This window comes from Lycium barbarum, chromosome 12, assembly GCF_019175385.1.
Source record: "Lycium barbarum isolate Lr01 chromosome 12, ASM1917538v2, whole genome shotgun sequence".
NCBI lineage: Eukaryota > Viridiplantae > Streptophyta > Magnoliopsida > Solanales > Solanaceae > Lycium > Lycium barbarum.
This window is the reverse complement of record NC_083348.1, coordinates 77,323,323-77,347,736: the sequence shown is the minus strand read 5'-3', so window position 1 is coordinate 77,347,736 and position 24,414 is coordinate 77,323,323. Positions and strand designations below refer to the sequence as shown.

The 24,414-nt window shown below is 36.4% G+C and overlaps 2 protein-coding genes and 1 pseudogene across 3 annotated transcripts; all 3 read left to right on the top strand.

Annotated features, from left to right (window-relative positions):
- Window positions 1-2,188: 2,188 nt before the first annotated feature.
- Window positions 2,189-11,394, top strand: LOC132625152 (30-kDa cleavage and polyadenylation specificity factor 30). Its single transcript, XM_060339963.1, has 7 exons — window positions 2,189-2,718; window positions 4,458-4,844; window positions 6,392-6,554; window positions 6,735-6,845; window positions 7,528-7,596; window positions 8,439-8,525; window positions 10,128-11,394. Exons 1-7 carry the CDS (start codon window positions 2,324-2,326, stop codon window positions 10,956-10,958), a joined length of 2,043 nt encoding a protein of 680 aa, XP_060195946.1. The 5' UTR covers window positions 2,189-2,323; the 3' UTR covers window positions 10,959-11,394.
- Window positions 11,395-12,971: 1,577 nt separating this feature from the next.
- Window positions 12,972-23,907, top strand: LOC132622606 (primase homolog protein). Of its 2 annotated transcripts, none has more exons than XM_060337232.1 (15): window positions 12,972-13,201; window positions 14,431-14,558; window positions 15,283-15,338; window positions 15,421-15,472; window positions 15,566-15,676; window positions 16,281-16,361; window positions 17,293-17,373; window positions 17,902-17,967; window positions 18,046-18,162; window positions 18,275-18,322; window positions 18,429-18,514; window positions 19,467-19,527; window positions 23,196-23,300; window positions 23,434-23,486; window positions 23,620-23,907. In XM_060337232.1, exons 1-13 carry the CDS (start codon window positions 13,009-13,011, stop codon window positions 23,274-23,276), a joined length of 1,161 nt encoding a protein of 386 aa, XP_060193215.1. In that variant the 5' UTR covers window positions 12,972-13,008; the 3' UTR covers window positions 23,277-23,300; window positions 23,434-23,486; window positions 23,620-23,907. The 2 variants fall into 2 exon arrangements, with proteins under 2 accessions (XP_060193215.1, XP_060193216.1); XM_060337233.1 differs by having other exon boundaries at window positions 13,063-13,201; window positions 14,435-14,558; window positions 18,245-18,322.
- On the top strand, window positions 18,878-18,998 carry LOC132625254 (5S ribosomal RNA; annotated as a pseudogene).
- Window positions 23,908-24,414: the final 507 nt, after the last annotated feature.

Here is a 24,414-nt window from a genome sequence, read left to right as displayed (position 1 = left end):
GTTCTAATTTGAATTTTAAATTTTGAGATTATTGGATAAATAAAATATTTTTTCATAGAATCTTTCAAGTCAATTCTAATCCAAAATTTTGAATACAACGGTATCAGTTATTATCCTAGATCTATATTCATCTGGAGAGATTTTGTTTTTTAAAAGAAATTGGAAATTATCTTGAATAGCACTTTTGCAAGTAATAGCATGACGAAAAAAATGGGATTCTGGAATAGCACTTTTGCAAGTAATCATCCATTTCATGTTTCGCTGTGTACTCCTCCCTCCTAATTTTTGTTAAGCATATTGCTCAGGCATAAAAATTTAAAACAACAACCATTTTTTAAAATTTATTGATCTAATGTAAGTTATAAATATAAATATTTATATGTACCTATAAATCATCTAATTAAGGATAAAACAGAAAGTTTAAAGTAAAATTATTTTTAAATATAAAAATATTTTTTTTTAGAACAGACTTAAAAAGAAAATGTATCATATAAATTGAAAAAGAGGGAGTTAATAGTAAATGTCACCAAACACATAATGAAAACCAATTCAAAACATGAAACAAAGGGGAATTTTACATTTTTTTTTCTTTTCTGAGTGATACATATTTTCCTAGTAGAGATGGTTTTCTGCAAATTAAAGCACATGTACCTTTAAAATATATATGAATATTTTATTAAAGGTAATATATGTCCTGCCATTAACTCTATAGAAAACTGAGGAAATTTGAATGTTTACCTTATGAAAAGAAACTTGAATGGTGGATGTATTGAAAATAAGTATTGAATGGTGGAGCCAAAAAACGTGTTTTTATTGAATTTTAAAAGTTTAAACCGTGCTTGTGTGTGTTTGTGCGTTAGTTCCTGGGAAATAGAATGTGGACGTGCTAGTTAGTTTTTCATAATTTTTTTTTTCTCTTTTTGTCTTTTCTTTTCATTCCTTTATTGTCTTTTTATTTTTATTTTAAAATAGGATTTTTCTCATAATGACACTTGTCATTTTATCATGCTTTTGCTTCTCCTATTATATATAAATAGATAAACAATTATTAGTTTGGATGAAATTGTTTAAATTGAAAATAAGCAAAATTCATTATTACTGCACCGCCTTTCATTTTAGTTATTACAATTGCAACATCATAGTTATTTCGATCAATTCAATGGCATTTTCTTCAACATCTAAAAGTCAAAGTTGCAAACCATAAAAAAATGATATTATCCAAATCGAGTTGTCTAAACTAAAAATATTAAGGACTAAATAAGTCAAAATCTTGAAAACAATAGAGTAATAACTCATTAACTTTTTGTCTCTGTTTCTTTTTAGGACTTTTTTTCTTCTTTTTTGCAATTTATTTTTAGGGCTCACACGTCTCCGAATGGTGATACTGTAGTCTGTAGGATAGGGTCCTTATCGGTCGGTTCGATTTGATTTTGTGAATTAGCTGTTCGGTTTATCGGTTTTTGATTTGTAAATATGCTAAATAAAACCAAACCGATAAGATATTCGTAATCGGTTTTTGGTTTATCGATTTTTGCTCCTTACGGTTCGGTTTTCGGTTTAACCAACAAAAAAATGCAACGCTAGTTTTATTTTGCTTTCTCTTATTTTCATATGTTCATTTATATACTGCCTTCATGCATAAAGTCTACACAAATTACAATTTTTTTTTTATAAAATGCATTGTAGCAATCTTTCAAAAACAAAACAAGGCCAGTTCACATTTCATAAAAAGGCAACCCCATTTGTTCATTTGAGAAGTGCGGGAGAGAGGTAGAGACATATGGGCATTGCAAGCCCTAGTTTTGTATGAAAACTGAGACTTGAAATAATAAGCATGCCTGCGGTAAGTAATTCAGAAATAGATTTGTATTTAAAAATTAACGTTTAAAGGCACTAATATATAATCGGGGATAAAAAGATAACTTTAATATAAGCTTATTTGGTTATCCGTTTAACCATTCACTAAATCCTTAAAATTGAAAATCGAACCGATAACCCAATAATTTTTTTTACAAAACCGTTCGCAAACTGTTAACCTAATAATCCGATATTGATAAACCAAAATAAATCGATTTTGCAACCCCTACTGTATGCTAATTTAATTTGTGCCGAGCAAGTGGTGTACGCGACTGCTACGATAGTTGTACCTTCCTAAAGCCCGATACCAATTACCCTCATATAAAATTCCGTTCCAAAACAAGATCCCCTTGGGGTTAAGACCCTGGTACCTCCAATAAACCCCAATTTCCAATCTAACAATCAAAATCAACACATCAAAAAACCTTCCAAGAACCACTAATTATCTAACTGTGTTTACACAACAATGGATGATGGTGGAGAAGGAGGATTAAGCTTTGACTTTGAAGGGGGTTTAGACACAGTACCCACACATCCAACTGCATCTGTACCAGTAATACAACCCCAAGACCACCACAACAACAACAACACCAACAACCCCACCCCAAATAATGCCTATAATGCCCCTGTCCCTAATCAAGGAGGGGATGGTTCATTTGTTGGGAATCGTAGAAGTTTCAGGCAGACTGTTTGTAGGCATTGGTTGCGTTCATTGTGTATGAAGGGTGATGCTTGTGGTTTTCTTCATCAGTATGATAAGTCTAGGATGCCTGTTTGTAGGTTCTTTCGCCTTTACGGCGAGTGTCGTGAGCAAGATTGTGTTTATAAGCATACCAATGAGGATATTAAAGAATGTAACATGTCAGATTTTCACCCTGTGATCTGTTTTCTTGTTTTTATTCTGTTGCAATTTATTTATATTTAAAGTGTTTCATGTCATGCTATTTTAGTTAGTTGTTTTCGTGTGTGTTGGGTGGGGTTAAACTCTACCTCCACGAGTTAGGGGTAAGGTCCGCGTACACTCTATTTGGGTGGGGTTAATTGGGAAGGGGGGAAGGCTTATATTTATGTACTTGCGCTGCTAGCATGCTAGTAGTTCGTAGCATACTAGTAGAAGGTTAGCAGATAGTAGAGCGTTGTTTCGCTTATCCTGCCATTCTAGTTGTTGTAGCATTACTCCTGTAGTTTCTTGTCCTTCGATTTCTGTTACTATCTGTTGCGTCTTGTACTTCGATTAGCGTGTTGTTTTGTTGTAGTCATTTCCGCTACTTCCTTTTCCGCACTGCTTTGAACTGTTTTTCCTCGAGTCGAGGGTCTATCGGAAACAACCTCTCTACCTTCAAGGTAGAGTAAAGGTTTGTGTACATTCTACCCTCCCTAGACCCCACTTGGTGGGATTACATTGGGCATGTTGTTGTTGCATTGCTAGCATGCTAATAGAGAAAACACAGACATATAGGGTGTGTTTGGTATGAAGGAAAATGTTTTCCACGAAGAATGTTTTTGTTGGAAAATGTTTTCTAGAAAATAAGTGGATTTCTTACTTATTTTCTTGTGTTTGGTAAGTAAGTGCAAAATATTATACCAAAACATTTTTATATAATCTAGGGAAATACTATGAGGGATGAGGTGAGGTGTATGGGGTTTGGCGGGAGGAGCTAATCAATGTGGAGTGTCACTTATGACCTGTTTTCCCTACTTCCAACTTCCATCAGGGAAGTCATTTTCCTCATTTTTAAGGCACTTCTTTGCCTAGAGAAAATGTTTTCCAACAATTTTAACCAACCTGAAAGTGTTATCTCCATACCAAACACACCCTTAGGCTTCAAACTCTTACTTAGATACTCTGATGAGATGAATTTGAGACTTATAGGTTTGGTCTCAGCATCTCCACCTTAACTTGGTTACCACTAAACCAAGGTTACTAGATCTTAGGTTAATAAATATTAGGTTTGCGGATTTGATGCATGTTGAGTTGATTGGTGTGCAATGAGTTGGATGTACTTTATATGTTTGGTATTTCTTGACATGTATTTTTACTTGTATCAATTTTGTTTGAAGTTTTGAGTTCTAAGTTGCATGAGTTTGTTACTTACTGAGAATTGAGCTCAGATTGAGCTGAAGAAAATGCAAGAACATAGTAAAATTGTTTTTTTTTTCCTTTCACAATATTTATCTGATATTAGTTATGCTCATTTGATAGTGACTGTTTAGAGTCCCTGATACCTGATGGGAGGCGGCAGACTGGCAGGTATCCGGTGGAATAGTCGAGGTGTTTGCAAGCCGGTCCAGATACCACCGTCATAAAAAAGAAAGATCATGAGTGTTGATTTGCTTTCTCTAAAGAAAAGTAACTGAAAAGAGAAAAAAATGGCCGCACTTGTTCTTTTCCCCCTTTTTTCCCTCTCTTGTAGCACATTTGCTTTTCTTTGAGCCGAGGGTCTATCGGAAGCAGCCTCTCTACCTCTCACGGTAGGGGTAAGGTCTGCATACACTCTACCCTCCCCAGACCCCACTTTGTGGGATTAGACTAGGTATGCTGTTGTTGTTTCTTGTAGCAAATTATCACCTGTTTTTTAATGTAATTTCTATAATGACAGGTATAAATTAGGATTTTGTCCGAATGGTCCTGATTGCCGATATCGACATGCAAAGCTGCCTGGACCCCCACCTCCAGTGGAAGAAGTTCTTCAGAAAATTCAGAATTTGACATCCTATGGTTACTCAAACAGGTTTTTCCAAAATCGGAATACTAATTATTCAACTCAGGCAGACAAATCTCAAACTCCGCAAGTACATAATGTAATGAATCAAGCAGTGAAATCTACAGCAGCAGAGCCACCCATTGGCCAACAGCACCAGCCGCATCAACAGCAAGTTCAACAGCCTCAACATCAGGGTGCCCCAACTCAAACACAAACTCTTCCCAACAACCAGCAAAATCAGGCGGATAGAACTGCAATACCCCTGCCTCAAGGAACATCTAGGTGTGTTCAGAGTTTCAAGGTCTTTACTTAGGTCATGTAGTCAGTTCGTTTACATAAAAATAGGCGAATAATTTGGAGTTTTCCATGTCAGCTGTAACGTATTCTGTATTGTTGTTTATAAATTCCTTTGTCATATTCTTCATTCTCCTGAGGAACTGATACAAACTATTGTGAACTCCTTCTGTATGAGAGTTCTGCTATAAATGATATATATTGTTGGCTGGTAATTTACATCCCTGATGCACAATGTTGGTGAAATTTTAACCACCGTCCCTCAAAAAGAGGACAGGAGAAAGGGACTATAGGTTATGTGTTCACTTGTTTCCTTTTCTGCTAAACTTGGTCCATTGGGTTGTGTATCTATAGGAATTTTAGGACCTAACTGTGATAACGAGAGCTTCTTTTTCTTCTTTCTATTGCTTGTACTGGCAATTGATGGTCACAGTACCATTGGTCGTTGATTCTTCTTTGCAAAGCTTTCATCCCTGCTGTGTAGCTGTCTCATAGTCCGAAGCTAATTCAGTGGTCGTTATTTAGCTGTTGTAACTTTATTAGAGTGATCCAAAGAAAAAAACTCTTATAAAAGGAAATCTTATCAGAGTTATCCAAACCCAAAACTTGGGTCCAGACTGAAGGACATCGGATCATTCTTCTGCGTGGGTCAGGTGATGCACCTACTATACTTTCCTCAGCTGGTGATGAGACGTAGTGAAGAAGCATATAGTTTGGTTTTAACTTTTAAGAGCGTGTGCATTGACATATTTGTCTCTTTTAGTTATTAGTAATTATATTATTAGTGAAAACTGGCTGTATAGTCCGTTAGACACTCTTGAGAGTTGGAGTTGAGACCATCTTAGACCCAGTGAAATCCTAGAACGGTCCTCTACAAAGATATACTCATCCAGAATATTTTTTCCTCGACCATTATCAAGGATGTGTTGCACTATGTTGTAATGATTCTCTTGACTTTTGACAGACACAATCAATAACTACTCTGTTATTCAATTTTTAAAAACATGAAAGTTCAATCTTGATCAAGAAGTAAAAGGAGCAGTTGATCTTGTCGCATATGCTGAATGCTCTATATCTTTCACAGGTTTCTGGATTTCCCATCCCCCACCCAAAAGAAAAAAAGGAATAATTAAACTAAAAATATTTGAAAGCTATAGAAGAGGATCATTACTAACCTGGTATCTCCTACTTTTTCGTTGTCGTAAAGGATAAACTCATTGTTAGTATTATTATTCCTGGATACTCCAGTATCTTTGCTTGATGTAAGGGATAAATTCTTTCTTGTCTTTTTTAACTTTTGTGTTTCCAATGTCTTTTCTGTGTCATATTCATTCCGAGCAAATGAGAACATAAAAATTTGCTGTGAAAACTTTTAACTTCGGGCCCCAGGGCTTAGTTCAAGTGGCAAAGGTTGAGGGACTTGTGATTTAGGTCACAGGTTCGGGTGCGCCATGTGAACTAAACATCATATTTTCATTACCTTACTCATGAATTTGTTATTTTTATGCTTATCTAATGTTGTTGCATGGGATTAGGTACTTTATAGTTAAAAGCTGCAACCGTGAGAATCTTGAATTGTCAGTACAACAAGGAGTTTGGGCAACTCAACGAAGCAACGAGGCTAAACTAAATGAAGCTTTTGATTCTGTGGAAAATGTCATTCTAATTTTTTCAGTCAATCGGACTAGACATTTTCAGGTAGTCTATTTTTCACCTATCCAATGAATAGTTTAGGTTTTACTCGTCTGATGATTTAAGAATGCATAATTTGATTGTAACTTGTGATGAAAGGAATGTGTCATCTTTATGAAAAAATGAAAGGAATGTTTCATATTAGGACTAGTGGCCCTATATTTTAACATGTATAATGTTTATCAGGGTGTTGCAAAAATGACATCTAGAGTTGGTGGTGCTGCTAAAGGAGGAAATTGGAAGCATGAACATGGTACTGCACATTATGGGCGGAATTTTTCGGTAAAATGGCTAAAGGTACTTTTGATTTCTTTACCTGCCCCACCTATATTAGCATTTCTTTCTTTCTCTATATTCTTGCCTTTACAGTCAAGTGCCTTGCATGGTTGTCAGCGAAATATTTCGTTATAATTTATTAGATTCTGGTCCAGGTAGAGGTGTTTTAGTTAAGCTTGAACCATTTCACGTATCTTTAATTAGCATCACCACTTATGCAATGAACAGTTCCAGCTATGCAAGCCATCAACTACATGAATTGCTATTCTAATTTCTGTTAGTACTTTAGGATGAATCTGATAAGTACATTGGTACCTTGGTCAATGATTTGTTCAACTCACTGCTGTAGTTGGAGGCCATGCCTCTTACCTTGTTGCGCATTTTTAACTGATAAACTCTATGCATATAAGTATCTTACGAGATAAATCCTTTTTCTTTTTGTTGCCCCTTCTGTTTCACTTGAGGACTTTATCATTTTCCCAACTCTAACAGTTACCTAATATCAATCAGTGCCAGAGGCTCTTTACTTCTCTTCTTTTTCTTCCCCTTTTTCTAAGATTTCCTCACAGAATTGCTAGCATGCATGAAGTGACTCTGAGGCTTAAAGTTCAGTGATTACTTGATTCTCTTCTTTTACTTCCCCCCTTTTTTATATCACAGAATTGCTTGTATACATGAACTAACTCTGAGACTTGAAGTGCAGCTTTGTGAACTGTCCTTCCAGAAAACTCGCCATTTGAGGAATCCATACAATGAGAACTTACCTGTGAAGGTATATTTAAGCCTTTACTCGCTGATTATTTGACATATTTCAACAATTTTAGTTTCCTCTATGGCTGCTTTGAGCATGCTAATGGTCATAGATTGATTTATAATGGACATTTATAGATCAGGGCAGGTATTTGAATGTAGTTCTCTGTTATGCTAGACCACTGTTTTAACTTGCAAAATACTTTATTCATAGATGCATTGTAGACTTGACTTTAAAGCCTTATTGGGCCTGACAGAACCATTGATTTAGAATCCCCACAAGTTGCTTTTGTCAAGTGACATCCTTACTTTTTGCGTTTCAGCAAGACTATCCAACTCCACCAGAATTTCTTTGACTAGCAAACAGTCTTTTCAATAATGAGGAAGACCTTAGTACCTTGAGGTTTGGGTTTCCAGGGTGAAAAAGAACTTTTATTTTTTTCATCAAAGTTGATGCTCATCAATGGTACTTTTCTTACTGAAGAAAAAAAGGAAAAATGTATCTCAAGTAAGATACTTTTGCCTTTTACCCACAGCCTCTTAGCAGCACAGACTTTCAAATTATATTATTGAAACTAATATTGACAAATTGCCTTTCTGAAGAACAGGAACCAACCAAATAGTCTCTCTTAGAATATTAGTTGCATTTCTGGTTGAGCGACTGTGCTAAGTATCGTTTCACATAATTCTCTGCTTATAAGTGAACATTCTCTTTTGCTGTTGCAAGCAAAGTTGCTTATGATTCCGGAGACATTGACTTTTACTTGTCACATTCAAAATCTCTTCCCGTGTTTTGTTTGTTAATGTTAAACTTTGTTGCGTGCTATCATTACTTTCAAACACCTTTTACTGCCGTTGTTGCAGATAAGCAGAGATTGTCAAGAATTAGAGATCTCTGTTGGTGAGCAGTTGGCTTCTTTGCTCTATCTAGAACCAGACAGTGAACTTATGGTATTTCTTTCTTCTTTCAAAGTTTAATTTAGCTTTCATTCACTAGATGATAATTCATCCGTTTTCTATTTCTGGAGCTTTCAGGCTCTGTTTCTGCGATGTGTTTATCTGGGTATAGTACATTCAACTTCAGATATGATTTTAACAATACTTGTTGAGATTGAGTAACTTACAGCAACTCAGCTTTAGATTTAGGGAAAAGAAAATACAACGCTGTTGTTTGTCATGGATTGGCTTCTATCTCGTATCCTAGATGCTTTATTACTGTTGATATTGCTCTATCTGTTGATGAGCTAGTTTCTGTAGGCCATGGTGGCATCTGGTTGTAGTGTCTGAATGGGTAGAGTGCTTCTAGTTCCATATCCATGCAAGTTATTTGCATTTATCTTGAAGTAGTCCACGTCAGTTGTCATTATTTAGCCTTGTGATAGTTCTACAATAGGTTTTTAAATAGCCTTTTGAGTTTCTATGAAAGTTTTTTTTTTCCCCTTAAAAATGGGTAATCAGTCCTTTGTACATCTCTGCTCATTTAGTTGTCTTGAAAAGTTTCATTTCGCCTCTTGTAGTAATTCGTTATGGCTGGGAGGTCCGATAGGATACAAGTTTTCAGCATATTATTCTTATTATTATTTTTTTTTAAATGAAAACTGAGGTTTTCTGGAAGAAAAAATGTGGCAATTGTGGATGTGGTATATTAGTAGATCTTTTTGGGATTGTTCAGATGTTTTAAGGTCTTGATCTTTTATGTCAAAACCTTTCTTCAGGTCTTACTTAATTGTTGGTTAAAAGAAAAATAAAAGAACTTTTATGTTTTGAGTTTGGCTGTAAGGAGTAGTCATCCCTTGCTATTCAGTCACCCGTTGAACACAGTTATGGATCTGTTGTACAGCTACGGACCTGTTTTTATGGATCTGTCGTACAACTACCGAACCTGGTTTTCCACCTTTTTCAGTGTAACTATCTAACCTTGGTTTTCCTCTTAAACTCAGTGTAAATATTGTTCCTCCAAAATGTGGTTTCACAAAATGGTCTCAACTAGTGCTATACCTATACGTACATTCATAAATTGTTGTATGACACATATTTCTATAATTAAGAATCTTTTCTGGCTTGTAATGTCTATTGCAGTAGTTGAAAAAAGATCCTTACGTGGAGAAGTACCTGTTTATTTTTTTCTTTTTCATGCTAGGTTCTGTACTTGTTTTCTGAGAGAGAGAAAAAAAAAAACGCATATAGTCTATTACTACTTATTGAGTTTGATTTGATAGTGAATGAGTTCTACTGCTTTGCTGCTTATGTGCATTCAAATATGCTGCGTTGAAATTCCAAGATTTGGCTGCAATTGGTCCATTCGCCTTTAATATGCTCTTTGGTAGTTTATGGTGCATCTATTAGTTGGACTGCTGACAGAGGAAAGTACATGGTGGACACACACACGTGCACACATGTACTGTGTGCATATACATTATATATGTATGTATGTTCTATATGTGTCCATTCACTGGACGTAGTGGCTATGGCAAGTGGCAACATAAAAAATTGATTCCTAATGTAGTTGGACTTTCTGTACAGAATTCTAATGCGACAATATATGCATTTCAGGCAATCTCACTTGCTGCAGAATCCAAGCGAGAGGAGGAAAGAGTAAAGGGAGTGAACCCTGACCATGGGAATGAGAACCCGGATATCGTGCCTTTTGAAGACAATGAAGAAGAGGAAGAGGAAGAAAGTGAGGAGGAGGAGGAGGAGGATGAGAACTTTGGTCAAGCTTTTGGACCAGCTGCTTTGGGCAGAGGAAGGGGTAGGGGAGCCGTATGGCCTCCTATAGTTCCTTTTGGACGTGGAGCCAGGCCTTTTCCTGGGATGCGGGGCTTCCCTCCAGGCATGATGAATGATGGATTTTCTTATGGATCAATGGCACCTGATGGTTTTCCTATGCCTGATCCTTTTGGAATGGGCGGCCGACCTTTTGGACCGTTTGGCCCTCGATTCTCTGGTGATATGATGTTTCACGGCCGTCCTCCAGCTGCTGGTGGATTTGGGATGATGATGGGTCCAGGAAGGGCCCCTTTCATGGGTGGAATGGGTCCTGGAGCAACTGGCCCACCTAGAGGTGGTCGACCAATGGGAATGCATCCATCATTTATTCCACCCCCATCACAGCCCTCTCAAAATCTTAGGGTCAAAAGGGACCAGAGAACTCCGGTTAATGAAAGGAACGATAGATTCAGTTCAGGGCCAGATCAAGGTAGGGGTCAAGAGATGGCAGGCTCAGTTGGTGGACCTGATGAAGGAGTACGTTATCCACAAACTGGAAACAGCTTTAGAAATGATGATAGTGAGAGCGAGGATGAAGCACCTAGAAGGTCCAGACATGGTGAGAAAAAGAAGCATAGCATGGATGGAGATGCTACAACTGGCACAGAAAAGTAAACCTTGTTAGAAACTTTGAAGAAGCCATCTAGCCTATGCAATTGTCTGACAGATCCTGAAACCGGGAACTATTATAACTAGTTTTTGAAGTGGAAACCTAGCAAGTAGTGTCCTCAGATTGTATACTACATATGATATCCCATTCCGGCCTTCACTAGTTTTTTGCTCGCTTTTTCAAATAGCAAACTTGAGTTTTTGTCAGTAGTGTGTACAAGTAATATGCAGTATTTTGCGAACATATTTGCTTCTGTCTAATTGTATAACTGATTTACAGTTGCAGGTTAGATTAGGTACAACTGAGCTGGGCTTTATTATTTTGGCAAGGTCCTGCCTTCTGTTAGTATAGCATGAAATATTGATGAGAAGTCCTGTAACACGTTAATGCATTCAACCACTTTCTAACTGCGACCTATTTTGGTTACTGATCAATGCAAAACTAGAGTAGCAAAGCTTGTTTTCGTATATTCCAGCCCCTTTGGATCTTCTACCGTCAAACCTCTCTATAACAACGTCGATTGCCTAGATATCTTTTGGCTGTTGTAGCTAAATGTTATAGAAATAGTTAAAAAATCTTGGATATTATAATGAAATAATGTTAAGAGTATTAGCCAATTTGACTAGTCAATTAAAAAAAACTTTTGAGCAACAATTAGTGTTTGATCAAATTTTTATAAAGTGTTTCTAAATAGATTTTTTCAAAAGTAAAATTCGAAAGTACTTCAGGAGGAGAAAAACTATTTTTTCTACCTCTGAAAAAACAACTTCTGCTATTTCTCCCAAAAAATTGACAAAACACGTCAATTTTTCAAAATAAGAACTTTTTAGAAAAAATAAGCACTTAAATCTTCCAAAAGCTTGGCTAAATAGGTTATATGACTTTTTTTTAGAGAGTTTTGACTCTATATTTGTGTCTGTAACGTTAATATCAAGGCTCCAAAATCATAGTTTCGAGTTTCTTCCCGGTAGTGTAGGGATTAAGACGAAAATACCCTTTTAAAATAAGTAATTCATGTATAATTTTTTCTAATTATTGCATAAGAATATCTTTCGGTCACCCATTTCATTATAATATATTTCTTATTAACAAAGTATAATGGGATTTTATTAAAAAAGTTAAATGGATTGGATGAGTTAAAAAAGTTAAATGGATTGGGTTGAGTTAAATGGATTGGATGAGTTAAATATATTTCTTATTAAAAAAGTAGAATTTTATGTTACATGTCATGCCAACAAGGAGAGACGGAGGGTTTTGTATGTTTAGTATATTCTGAGGAAAATAGTGATAGTTGAGTAATATTCTAAGGGCAATTCGCACGAATGCCCTTATTTTGGGGTGGTCTTTAATTTTTACCTCTCAAATTTGAAATCTTTAACTTTTGGCCCTCGCTGAAAATCCCTTGATTTCGGGTTCGAACCCTCGCTTAGTCAAAAATAAAAAAAAATTCCCAAGGTAGAGTTTGGATTCGCAAGACAGAATTTTGCCTTCAAAAGGTAGAGTTTTATAAGCCAAAGTTAGGTCTGAGACATAGTTTTGAATGCAAAACTCTACCTGAGGAAGGTAGAGTTCTCCATTCAAAACTCTGCCTGAGGCATAGTTTTACATTCAAAACTCTGCTTGAGGCATACCAACCTCTGCCTTGTGAAATTCTTTTTTTTTTTTTTTGACTGAGCTGGTGTTCGAACTCAGAATCTCGGAGTATTAGGTGAAGGACAAAAATTAAAGATCCGGCAAAAATTAAAGACCAGTGTCTTTGAAGGGAAATCCGTGTAAAAAAAAAAAAGATATTCTAATCCTAAACGAAACAAAAGTGATATTATTAGACAATTTTCAATACATGGATAACCTTTTAGGCAATTTACTCATTTCTTGTATTACCAGTATGTGAATCAAACAGACTTAAATTTAAGTTCTTCTTTCTCTTATTTCAATATTTTTTTTTTGCTTAATTTCTCCAAACAAAAGCAAGGGTACATTCGTCATTTTATAAAAAAAAAGAAGAATAAAAAAAAGAGTGGAAGAGTGGTTGGGATAAGAGGGCGACATTGGCATATGAGAGAGGTCTGTAAAACAGTGGTAACTATTGAAATGCTTCTTGGCTGGCAAATCTTGTTGGCGCCAACTCTGTTTCACTGTAACTCCAGTGCTCCTCCAATTGCCTTGTGTAATTTCTCCTCCAAATCAATATCAAGATTTTCCCCAAACAATCATGTCTTTCCTTCTACTAGGCTCTTAATACCTTCAGGTTCCTCCTCCATAATATTTGTGCTTCGTTTTTTGTTTTCTGAATTTTTGTTAATATATTGTGGACGTAGAATTCGTGAGGTGGAACGCAAAATCATGCGGAAGCAAACAATTGCACCCAGACGACAAAGAAATAATACTAAAAGACGCATAATACTTTAATATGATTTGGTCAATTGAACTATATATAAAAAACTAATAAAAGAAAGCATAACAATTATTGAAACTCTCTAAATGACTGCATTGTGGATGCTATTCTCATTTTAATCTTCTATTTATAGAAGTTCAAAACTTCTCTTCCAAGAAAATGATAGATATGGTAAATCCTTTTTCCACAAAGAAAACCTTTTCCAGCAAGAAAACATTTTCGAAGTAAGACACAATTATAGAAGAATCCATAAGCATATTTTAGAAGATAATTTTTCAAAAATTTAAAACCAGTGGGTGATTCCATATATTGATCTCTTTACACTTTGCAACTGTAAAGTCCAGGGGCGGAGCCAGGATTTTCATTAAGTGTGTTCATATTTTAGGACAGGGGATGTGTGAGGAAAAAAAAAATAGCGCACGAAGAAAACACACAGCCAGGATTCGAACTCGCGTCCTCAGCGAGAGTTTGCACACCCTTAGCCGCTGGGCTATCCTTCTTTTCTATGTGAAGATTGTTCATTACTAATATATATCCACAAAGTTCTATATTTAATAGAGGCATCCGACAATTTTTTCCGACGAAGGGTGTTCATATGACTACCCTTGAATAGGTGTGGCTCCGCCCCTGGTAAAGTCCTTTGTAAGTTCTTTTTCAGCATCTCCTTGCTGCTGGATTCTCAATAAATTGCCTTTAACAATAAAAAAATTGGGTTGATTTCTTAGATGGTCACTCAACTAATAGTTATTGGAGTATCTCAGAAAGTCACCTTTTTCTTAATTCCAATTTTTTTCAACAAAGAAAGTGCCTTTTTGCGATAATAACTACTCACATTAACTATTAGTTGAGTGACCATCTGATAAATCAACTCTAGAAAAAATTAGAGGGTCAAATGAAACTTGCTGTAATGTAGGAATTAAAGAAAATTAGAGGGTCAAATGAAACCTGCTGTGGTGTAGGAATTTGATCCCATAGCAAATGCTTGAATATCTATTTCGTTACTTTAGTTTTTTTTTCTTTTTCCCTTTTTACTTTTTCTCTTACCTTTTTTTGTTTCCTCCTTTTTCCCCCAACTTTCCTAGCTAGTCTGAAGAGAGATGAAAATAAGGAGGCGGATGATTTTGCTGAACTGAAGGAGAAAGTGGAAAATTTGGGTATATGCTGCGATTCTATTAACCCCGGAGAATACACACGATTAATGTGTCCCAAGGTATGTGACATTTTATTTGGCGCTTTTATGATGGTTTATTACTTTTTTCTTCATGGGAGTGTCAAGTGGTAGGAATCTGGTAACTGTATTTAGCCATGCCAACTCGTTAAAATGGGTATCTTCTAGCACACAATAGTAAAGAAAATAGTAAGAGCTGGGTAGTTGCTCCTTTAATACTTGTGTAATAAATGGATAATGGGCTAACTCAACCTCAAAAGCTAGCTTACGAGGGGAGGATTGCCAAGTCCATATAAGGAGTCCAAATGGTCTTCATCCCACTGGTGTGGGACTTAACAACTTGCAACTATCATCTCTTTTCATGGTGGGAAAATGCAAGATGAAATAAGAAATAATGGAGTGAAATGGAGATTTCAAGGTTGATATAGCTAATTAGCTATGTCCTATGTGTAAACTTTTGGCTCTTTGTAACAGAGATCGGGGAAAACGAATATATAGGCTTCAGTTTTAACATAGTTCTTTAAACTGTTATTCATATAAAACAAGGAGTAGATGAGTAGACACATTTAGGATGTGCTTCTTTGTTTTCCAATCTTACAAAGGAACCTTAATTTTCTGCTAATGAACTGTTGCGAAAGAAAATAAGTTGAGGGTTCCCATGGATACTTGGATAAATTTATCTCATTTTGTTAACTAGACGTGAGCCCCATTCATTTTCTTTTACCTCTCTATATATCTTTGTATTTATTTGTTTCTTCTGAAACAGTGCAAAGGTGGTCAGCAAATGGAAAAGAGTTTATCATTTCATATGTCCTGGAAAAGGTATGATAGTTCCCATGTTCAGTGATGACCTCCTTTTACGAGCAACTAGAGTTACTTCAAACTTAATTTTGTGGTCATCAAGGAATTATGCATTATGGAGGTGCTTCAATTTTGAATGTGGATGGGCAGGCCAGGTAATTTAGTTTATCATTGTAAAAATTTGATTACATTAATTTTTGAGAGCTAGAAGTTAAATCACCTCATTGGATATTAATTATGAACGTCAGATCCCTGCACACAACAACACGACATCTGATGGGGTTCATCAACTTGGCAGAATGACTTCTCCACGGATACTTATGGAGGAAAGCTTGAAGTTAGAACCATTAGGTGATACGGTAAGGTAACTTTCTTCTGTCATGCATACTCTAAATCTGGTGGTTAACATTTTATAGTCTAATATATAGCACCGGGCAACAGATTTTCAACAATGCATTCTCTTAAGCTTGATTGAGAGCAAGGTGTCTTTTTTATTTTATTTTTTAATTTTTATTAACAAAATTACCACCTTCTAAAAGGGACTAAGTTCCTACATAAGCTATAAGGAATCAGTTATATCCTTGTTTTTGCATTTTGCATATTACACCACAAAACTAAGTTTTGCAAACATATAAGTTGATACAATGGAGAGCCTCGGTCTTCCCTCAAAAGTTAGGTTTGTTCCTTCCATTCTGTCCAGGTTATGCGCATTGGTGTAGTGCTTCATATAGTCTTGAGTTGTCTAAGAATACTTGATTCTCTCAAACAGTTGATTGGGAATTTATAGTTTTTATGTTATGATTTGATAAATTCATTATTATGGGCATAACTACATATAGGCCTAATTAGAACAATCAAATCAAATCTGTAATGATTTTAACAAAAAGAAACTGATTCTTTTGCTCTAAAATAGTACAAGATGCCTTTTTTGTTTATTGCCTATGACTTTTGGGTGTATTACAGGTAGCTGCATATTTTGCCAAGAGGATGATATCAAAGGATACTCTGAGGAGAAATCATGTCATGCAAATGGCTGGTGATCAGGTCAGACAATGTTATTGCGTTATGGTTTGGTAGAGCTTTTGATTGTTAATAAGAAGTCAAACTAAGTCAGTCCATCCAAATGCTCTGGGGACTCCTGATATCAATAGACAATATTAGTTCATTATTATTTGGTAGAGCTGTTGATTATTAGTAAGAATTTTTTCTGATCGGGTAAGATTACTTGATTATTAATAACAAGTAAAATTAATTCTGTTCATCCAAGTGCTTTTAATTATTAATAAGAAGTTAATTTAATTCCACATGCTCTAGGCATTCATGATATTAATGCATATTTTAGATTCTTGAAGAAACAACCTCTTGCAGAAATGCAAGGTAAGGCTGCGTACAATAGACCCTTGTGGTCCGGCCCTTCCTCGGACCCCGCGCATAGCGGGAGCTTAGTGCACCGGGCTGCCCTTTTTTATGTACAGGACAAAACTCAGTGATGGGTTAAGAATGAAACTTTCTGAAAAAACTGCACTGAAGTCCTGCGCTTTACAACTTTGAGAATCTTCAATTTCTCTTTTAGCACATTTTCCTTTCATCTAAGAGTTCAAGGTAAACACATGTACTCCTAGGAGATGATTGCCATGAGAACAGCAAGGCAACGGATTGATCAAGCTTTGACTTAAAAGATAGAAGGGAAAGAAGAAATACTAAATTCCAGGGCTGCCTAATGGCTAAACTGTGTCAAAGAAAAAATTAACAAAAAAATATATGATAAGGTTCATATGGCTCACTAACTCAAAAAGCAAGTAAGACTCAAGAAACATGAAGATCAGATGACTAACTTCCAAGCCACCATAATTCTATTCTTGTATAATATGTGCAGAATCTGATCACTAACCTCATTCTGAAAATGGAAAGTAATATTTTATGGCTCATAGTGGATAGAGATATGACTTAGGTGCCAATATTTGGGTGATTGCAGATCATCATTGCCTTTACTTATAGGCAGAACGGTATGCTCATCGGCTCCAAGTATCGGACTCTTGAGAAAAGGTTTTGGCAGGTACATTTGTTCATTAAGTTGTAGTCCTAACTGCCTGCATAGAATAATGGGGAAGTATGTGAAAACACAATGTGCCGTTTCTACTTAACTATATGCAATGCATGCTTCCCTTTTTTAAGCTATATTGCAAAAGTTCCTTGATGAGCAAATCTTTAGCTTCAGATCCCATTTAGTAAAAAAGATATTTGAGGCCTTGGACGAAACGATCTAGTATCTTGCAAGAAGAAGGGGATTGTTTGTCATGCTAATATATATGACACTTTGCAATTGTTTTGCAGTAATATTCATCACAATTTCAAAAATTGATCCCTCTTTTTGGTTTGGGACTCTTTTGTATAAATTTAGCTTATCTTCTTGTAAAACGCTTCTGAACAGTTCGGTTTGTGATGTCAAGTTGAGAGTTTTTTCAAGCTTCCAGTCAGAGTCTGCATTTTCACTACAATTGATTTATCTGGAGGAAAATTGGATATTAGCTGGTACTTCTCCTTATTTTCCTTGTGCTTTTATTAATCTACTTTCAATTGCCAGGAGAAGGGTACAGATAAGGTACTTTATGGACTGGATGATGTAAGAGAAGCAGACGAGATCATCATTGTAAGTTGGAAACTTTTTCTTTCTCAGATATGTATTTCTGGCTACTTACTAGATGTGATACTATATTGCTGACCAAAGGTAGAAGGTGAAATAGATAAGCTTTCAGTGGAAGAAGCTGGATTTCCCAACTGTGTCAGTGTTCCTAATGGTGCACCACAGACCATCGCATCCAAAGAACCTCTACCACTGGAAGAGGTTTGTGTTGTTACATAAATGTCACCGCTGTGGTTTACCACTTATTCTTCAATTATTTGAGAATTTGGATTATATTTTCCAGCTTAATATTTCTTCTTGCACCTGGAGACAGGATACCAGATTTTCATACCTGTGGAACTGCAAAGATTGCTTGGAGAAGGTTGGCAGTCTTGATGATTCCATGAAACTGAGAACACTAAGTAAAAGATATGTTCCTAATGTTCTTGTTCATATTTTTCCTATTTTTTAACTTCTATTCTGCTCAGGCGTCCCGAATTGTGCTGGCAACTGATGGTGATTTACCAGGCCAAGCATTGGCTGAAGAGCTTGCCCGCCGTTTGGGGAAAGAAAGGTTTTGTTCCCTCTTTCTCACATACTCCCTCCGTTTCAATTTATGTGAACCTATTTCCTTATCAGTCCGTGCCAAAAAGAATGACATCTTTCTATATTTGGAAACACTTTACCTTTATGCAATGATTTATAGCCACACAAAATATATGTGACTCATTTAACACCACAAGTTTAAAAGTCTTTGCTATTTTCTTAAACTCCATGCCTAGTCAAAGGGGTTCACATAAAATGAAACGGTGGGAGTATTTATTTTTGTGTTCCTTTAATCTATGTCCCAAAATGTTGTTTACTTTCTTAAGTGTAAAATCTCTCCTTGCACTATCATTGCACAGCCTTCTGCCATTTTAGTTTTGTACTCTGATCAAATGATAATTATCCGGTTGGCTAAAGCTCACCGGATTCCATCAGAACTCCGAAGCTAAGTGTGCTTGGGCGAGAGTAATACTAGGATGGGTGACCCCCTGGGAAGTCCTCGTGTTGCATCCCTCCTTTTTATTTCTGTTTCAATTTACCAGTTTTCAAAAAAAAAAAGAAAAAAAAAAGAAGGTATGTGGATGTATGCAAAGTCTGAGTTCTTTGTCTTATGTGGATGTATGCAAAGTCTGAGTTCTTTGTCTTCTAAAGTTGTTCATTTGCAATGTGATCCTTGAAAAATTTGTCGGTTAGTTTCTCCATCTCTTTATAGTTGTTTTTCCTGTCCGCTTTTTTTCTTCCTTTGTTTATGTGTTTTGGCAGTAATGAGAAGACATGCCTTTTTTCATTCAGCATGCTCGGACCTAATATAATTTTCTTTGTCGATAAAATAGAATCTATCTTGGTTGGCTGCAATATACAGAAGTACAGATGCTTCTACTGGTGTAACTCTCATTTGTTCAATCTTCCATCCAGCCCAAAGCCTTTATATTTCACCGACGGAAAGTATTTACAATTAGTTGACTTTGCTTGATTTGCAGGTGTTGGCAAGTATGTTGGCCTAAAAAGGATGAGTGTAGCAGTTATAAAGATGCAAATGAGGTGAAGCTCTTTCTTTTTTTTTTTTTTTAGGTGGTGGGCGTCATATTTCTTTCTTTCTTTGTAATTGTACATTTCTTCCATGCAAATTTTATTTATCTATTCCCTTGTTTATAGAGGTGCTGCAGGAAATTTAAATTAGGGTCAAGAAGAACAATGCCCTCATTAAATAAGACACTATATGAAATTTTTTGAAGGTTTAGTGTCTACATTAATGGTCTGCATGTTGTAAGAACTTGGATTCTTAGAGATGGTGGGATTGTAACTCATTTATAATTTATTCAGAATATCATCCTCGGGAGGGAATCTGGTATATAGGTTCTCTAACCTTAAGGATGCGAAGCAGATTATTAAACTGCATTTCCAATGCACATTAGCAGTGGGTTAGTTATCTGGTTAAACTTTTTCGTAAAATCAAGAAGTTGTCTGGTTAGCCTTTTGAGTATTTGACCATCCGAGTTAGCTTTGACAGCTAAAAGGAATTGGAAGGATATTGGAGGGACTGATAATGTACTTAGAACATGCTTGCAGATCTTACTTATCAAGTCGATATTTCAAAATACAAAAAAAATTTTAGACAAGTAAAAATGAAGCAGGAAATGCAGATGACATCCCACTAAAATTAGTGGTCCTTTATTGTTCACTTTATCGATAGCCTGCATTTGTCCTAGCCATTTTATTTAGGGATTTCATGTGCACATTGGACATTGTGGCTAATAGGAGGAGGAACTTTGTTGATTCTTTAGAAGTGAATGGAGTAGTTTTTGAGGGGGAGGAGGAAGTTAAGGGGGCCATTGTGGGGGTACTATGATCGGTTATTTAAAGAAGATGTTAGGTGGAGGCCGAAGCTTGGGGGAATAATGTTTAGTCAAATAGGGGAGGGGATGGGGGAGTGGTTGGAAAGGGTTATTGTAGAAGAACAAGTAAGGGATGCGATTGGGAGTTGTGCAGGAGACAAGGCCCCGGGACCGGATGGCTTCACTCTAGCTTTTTTCCAACATTGCTGGAGAATAGTCAAGGGCGAGGTGATGGAGACCATTGCAGAATTTCATGAAACTGGAGAGTTCGAGAAAAGTCTTAATGCATCTTTCATCACTATTGTGCCGAAGAAGGAAGGGGCGACGAGCATCAAAGATTACAGGCCTATTAGTCTGGTGGGTAGCATATATAAGATTGTCTCTAAGGTGCTTTCTAATAGACTAAAAAAGGTCTTGGATGAAACAATATCCTCCTCCCAAAATGCTTTTGTGGAAGGAAGACAGATCCTTGATGCAGCTTTAGTGGCGAATGAAGTGGTTGACTCTAGAAAAAAGAAAGGAGAGCCGGGAATTTTATGTAAGTTGGATCTGGAGAAAGCTTATGATCATGTGAATTGGGACTTTCTAGACTTTATAATGCAAAAGATGGGGTTTGGGGACAAGTGGAGGACATGGATGAATGCTTGCATCTCTTCTGCCAGGTTTTCTATTTTGGTGAATGGGAGTCCTTGCGGTTTCTTCGGGAGCTCGAGGGGGTTAAGACAGGGGGATCCTTTATCCCTTATGCTTTTCATTCTTGTTATGGAAGCTTTAAGCAAAATGATTGATAGGGCAGTCACTGGAGGCTTATTGAAGGGTTTTGATGCTTCATTCCGAGGACACAGTAATGTGACGGTTACACATCTCTTATTTGCGGATGATACCTTGGTATTTTGTGATGCTGAGGTCTCTCAGGTAGATTACTTGAGATAGATACTTATTTGGTTTCAGGTTATGTCAGGCCTCAAGATCAATCTTAGGAAATGTGAAATCACTCCGGTAGGAGAAGTGGTTAATATGGATGAGATTGCACCAGTGTTGAATTGTAAAGTGGGCACGCTTCCTACCACATATTTGGGCCTTCCGTGGTGCTTCAAACAAAGATTTAGTGGTGTGGAATCCGGTGATTGAAAGAGTTGAGAAGCGGCTAGCGGGCTGGCAAATGAGATACTTATCAAAAGGAGGGAAGGAAGTATTGATTAAGAGCACTTTGTCTAGCATCCCCACTTATTTCATGTCGCTTCTGCAGGCTCCTTGTAAAGTGACAGAAACGCTAGAAAGACTTCAGCGTAATTTTCTATGGGATTCAGCGGATGGTTCTAAAAAGTTTTATTTAGTGAATTGGAGAGCTGTCACATCTCCAAAGGTATGGGGAGGACTCGGTGTGAAAGATCTTGGGGTCTTCAACAAAGCCTTGCTAGGGAAGTGGTTATGGAGGTTTGGGGGGGAGGAGAACGCACTTTGGAGGGGGGTGGTAGCAGAGAAGTATGGCGTTATGGAAGGTGGGTGGAGGACTAGAGACATCATGACACCGTTTGGATGTGGCCTATGGAGGAGTATTATGAAGGGGTGGGAAGACTTTAGTAGACGCATTTCTTTCAAAGTTGGAGATGGTAGTAGAGTTAGTTTTTGGACACACAAGTGGTGTGGCGAGAATGAGTGGAGGGTAGTTTTCCCTAACTTATATAGAGTGTCCTGTCAAAGAGAGATGACAGTCCAACAAATTGTGAGGCCTCACGAGAGGGAAGTTCATTGGGATCTGAGGTTCAGGAGGAATTTTCAGGATTGGGAGCTGCAAGAATGTTATAGTTTGATTGAGTTACTGTATGGACAGAATATTCTTACCGATAGATCGGATACTTGTAGTTGGCGAGAGAGTAGAGTTGGTTTATTCACTGTTAAATCGTTTTATAAAAGTTTATTAAGGAGAGATGAATGTATTTTCCCTCATCGTGCTATTTGGATTCCCAGGGTTCCGAGAAAGGTGTGTTTCTTTGCGTGGTTGGCAGCAAGGGGTGTGATATTGACAGCAAAAAACCTGAGAAAGAAGAAGATCAACCATGTAAGTTGGTGTTTCATGTGTAAAAGTACGGGTGAAGATGTGGATCATCTCTTGTTGCATTGTCAGGTGGCTAACCGACTATGGAGGGTGGTTCTTGATTGGTTTGGGATGCGATGGGTGATGTCGAGAACGGTGGAGGAGGCTTTGTATAGTTGGGTTTATAGAAAGGGGAAGAGGAGTCCTAGGGCTTGGAAGGTTGCCCCGCTAGCACTGATGTGGGTTATTTGGAAAGAGCGAAATAGGAGAGCATTCGAAGGGGTGGAACTAGATATTGTAAAGCTGCAAAATAGTCTCTTGTTTCTAGTTTGCTTTTGGTGTTCCCATGAGACCCCTGTTTGTATAGAAAATTGGGTCTCCTTTTTTGAGAATCATGGTTTGATGTAGGTTCTCTGTTTTTGGTATACGGCTTGTATACAGGGTCTTTTCCCCCAACTGTTAATAAAATTATTACCTTATCAAAAAAAAAAAAAGGAGATGTTTTACTTATTCAACCTGGTTCATATCAAGTAATTATGGCACTGGATTAGAACATTGGAGAAGTTTACTGAAGTTAAATGGTTAAGCAGCATCGTATTTATTACTATTATTTTATGGGTTTTCTTCTTTGTCCCAGCGAAACTAGCTTCTAAGTTTAGATATTGTTAAGGAACATGCTGTCAAATTTCTGTTATGGTGTTGGCAATCCACTGAAACCAGCAGGGTTGTTTTTCCCTCTTCTTTGCCAAAAGTCAAGACGTCTGCTATTCATTTGCTAATGCGTTTTTGCTTCTGTTGCACAAACAAATTTAAAGCTTTCTATAAATTTGTTGTAGGTACTTGTAAATCTGGGATTACAAGCCCTGAAAGAAGCGATTGAATGTGCTGTGAAATATGAAATGCAGAATTTGAACTAATCCACATTTCTCAAGTCTTTTAAGGTATGTGTCACAGATTCCAAATTCGACACATACTTTTCGCTGCCCTTTTTTTTCTTTACTTCTTTCAATTCTTGTCTTTTTTTTTTCCTTAATAATCAAGATAACAACCAACCAAAGTTTTTTTGATACACAGATCTATTCAACAGTACTTGACTCTCCCCGAGACATTATGTGTCCACTGTTCTTGTAAGTAACGTCACTCAGGATGAGGACTTGAAGCAATTTTGTCAACACCTAAATTTCCCTTTTCAGAAGATCGTATTTCCCTTTAACTCTTTGATTTGGATTTCTCAAACAAAATTGCTTAAATTGGTGACAGGTTTTGGAGATGAAAGGTTTCATTCTCTACTTGGAAGTTGGAATGAAGGTTTTGGACCATAGTCACCATACAAGGTACCTTGTTATAAGAGTCCTCAGATGCTTTCCAACGATGGAGGAACGAAATCGGTCTAAAACTGTTTAGGAGATTAGTTTCTTATACTAATATATATCTATATCTCCATTTAATTATTTTTTTGGTTACATTCATTTGGTTATTATATGTTATAAGAGTAATATTGGTGCATGTCCATAACTCCTATAGAAATAACAGCCAAATGTGAACCAACTAATTCGGGTTACAGAGATGTTTAGAGTACGATACCAACTTTTATGAAGAAAAAAGAGAGTTAAGAGATACTATTTAACCAAGCTTTTCAGAATTAAAATTGCTTATTCATTTTTCTTCAAAAAAAGGTGCTGTATCGAAGAGGTAGTCATCTAAAATTAAGTGATTCTGCGTAGCAGTAGGAACAGTTGCTGGGAGGAAGCAATTTTTCAAATTTTTTTCTTGGAAGTAGAAGGAAAAAAAAAAAAAAAAGCTTTGCATGTCAAATTAACCTTACCAATATATAGTACGAGTAATTTTTTGGGGTGAATTTCCAATATATGCTGAATGACGTATTTTATTACATTCAAAATATTATATAAAAAGGTATAGTAATATAATCCATTATTTATTCTGGTTTTACTATATTTATACTGATTAAATTTAAATGTATCTTGTATTTTCATTTTCATATTTTGTTAAATGTATTTTAACACTCAACAATAGTAATTTCATATGAATAATGAT

What these genes read in the sequence shown, in the direction of transcription:
- LOC132622606 (XM_060337232.1), top strand. Translation starts at nt 13,009, where the DNA reads ATGAGAGAGGTCTGTAAAACAGTGGTAACTATTGAAATGCTTCTTGGC. An exon ending in TTGAGAAAAGGTTTTGGCAG is followed by an intron (nt 17,374 to 17,901) that starts GTACATTTGTTC and finishes TTCAATTGCCAG; the next exon opens with GAGAAGGGTACAGATAAGGT. An exon ending in GTTATAAAGATGCAAATGAG is followed by an intron (nt 19,528 to 23,195) that starts GTGAAGCTCTTT and finishes AATTTGTTGTAG; the next exon opens with GTACTTGTAAATCTGGGATT.
- LOC132625152 (XM_060339963.1), top strand. Translation starts at nt 2,324, where the DNA reads ATGGATGATGGTGGAGAAGGAGGATTAAGCTTTGACTTTGAAGGGGGT. An exon ending in GATATTAAAGAATGTAACAT is followed by an intron (nt 2,719 to 4,457) that starts GTCAGATTTTCA and finishes CTATAATGACAG; the next exon opens with GTATAAATTAGGATTTTGTC. An exon ending in TTTCGGTAAAATGGCTAAAG is followed by an intron (nt 6,846 to 7,527) that starts GTACTTTTGATT and finishes CTTGAAGTGCAG; the next exon opens with CTTTGTGAACTGTCCTTCCA.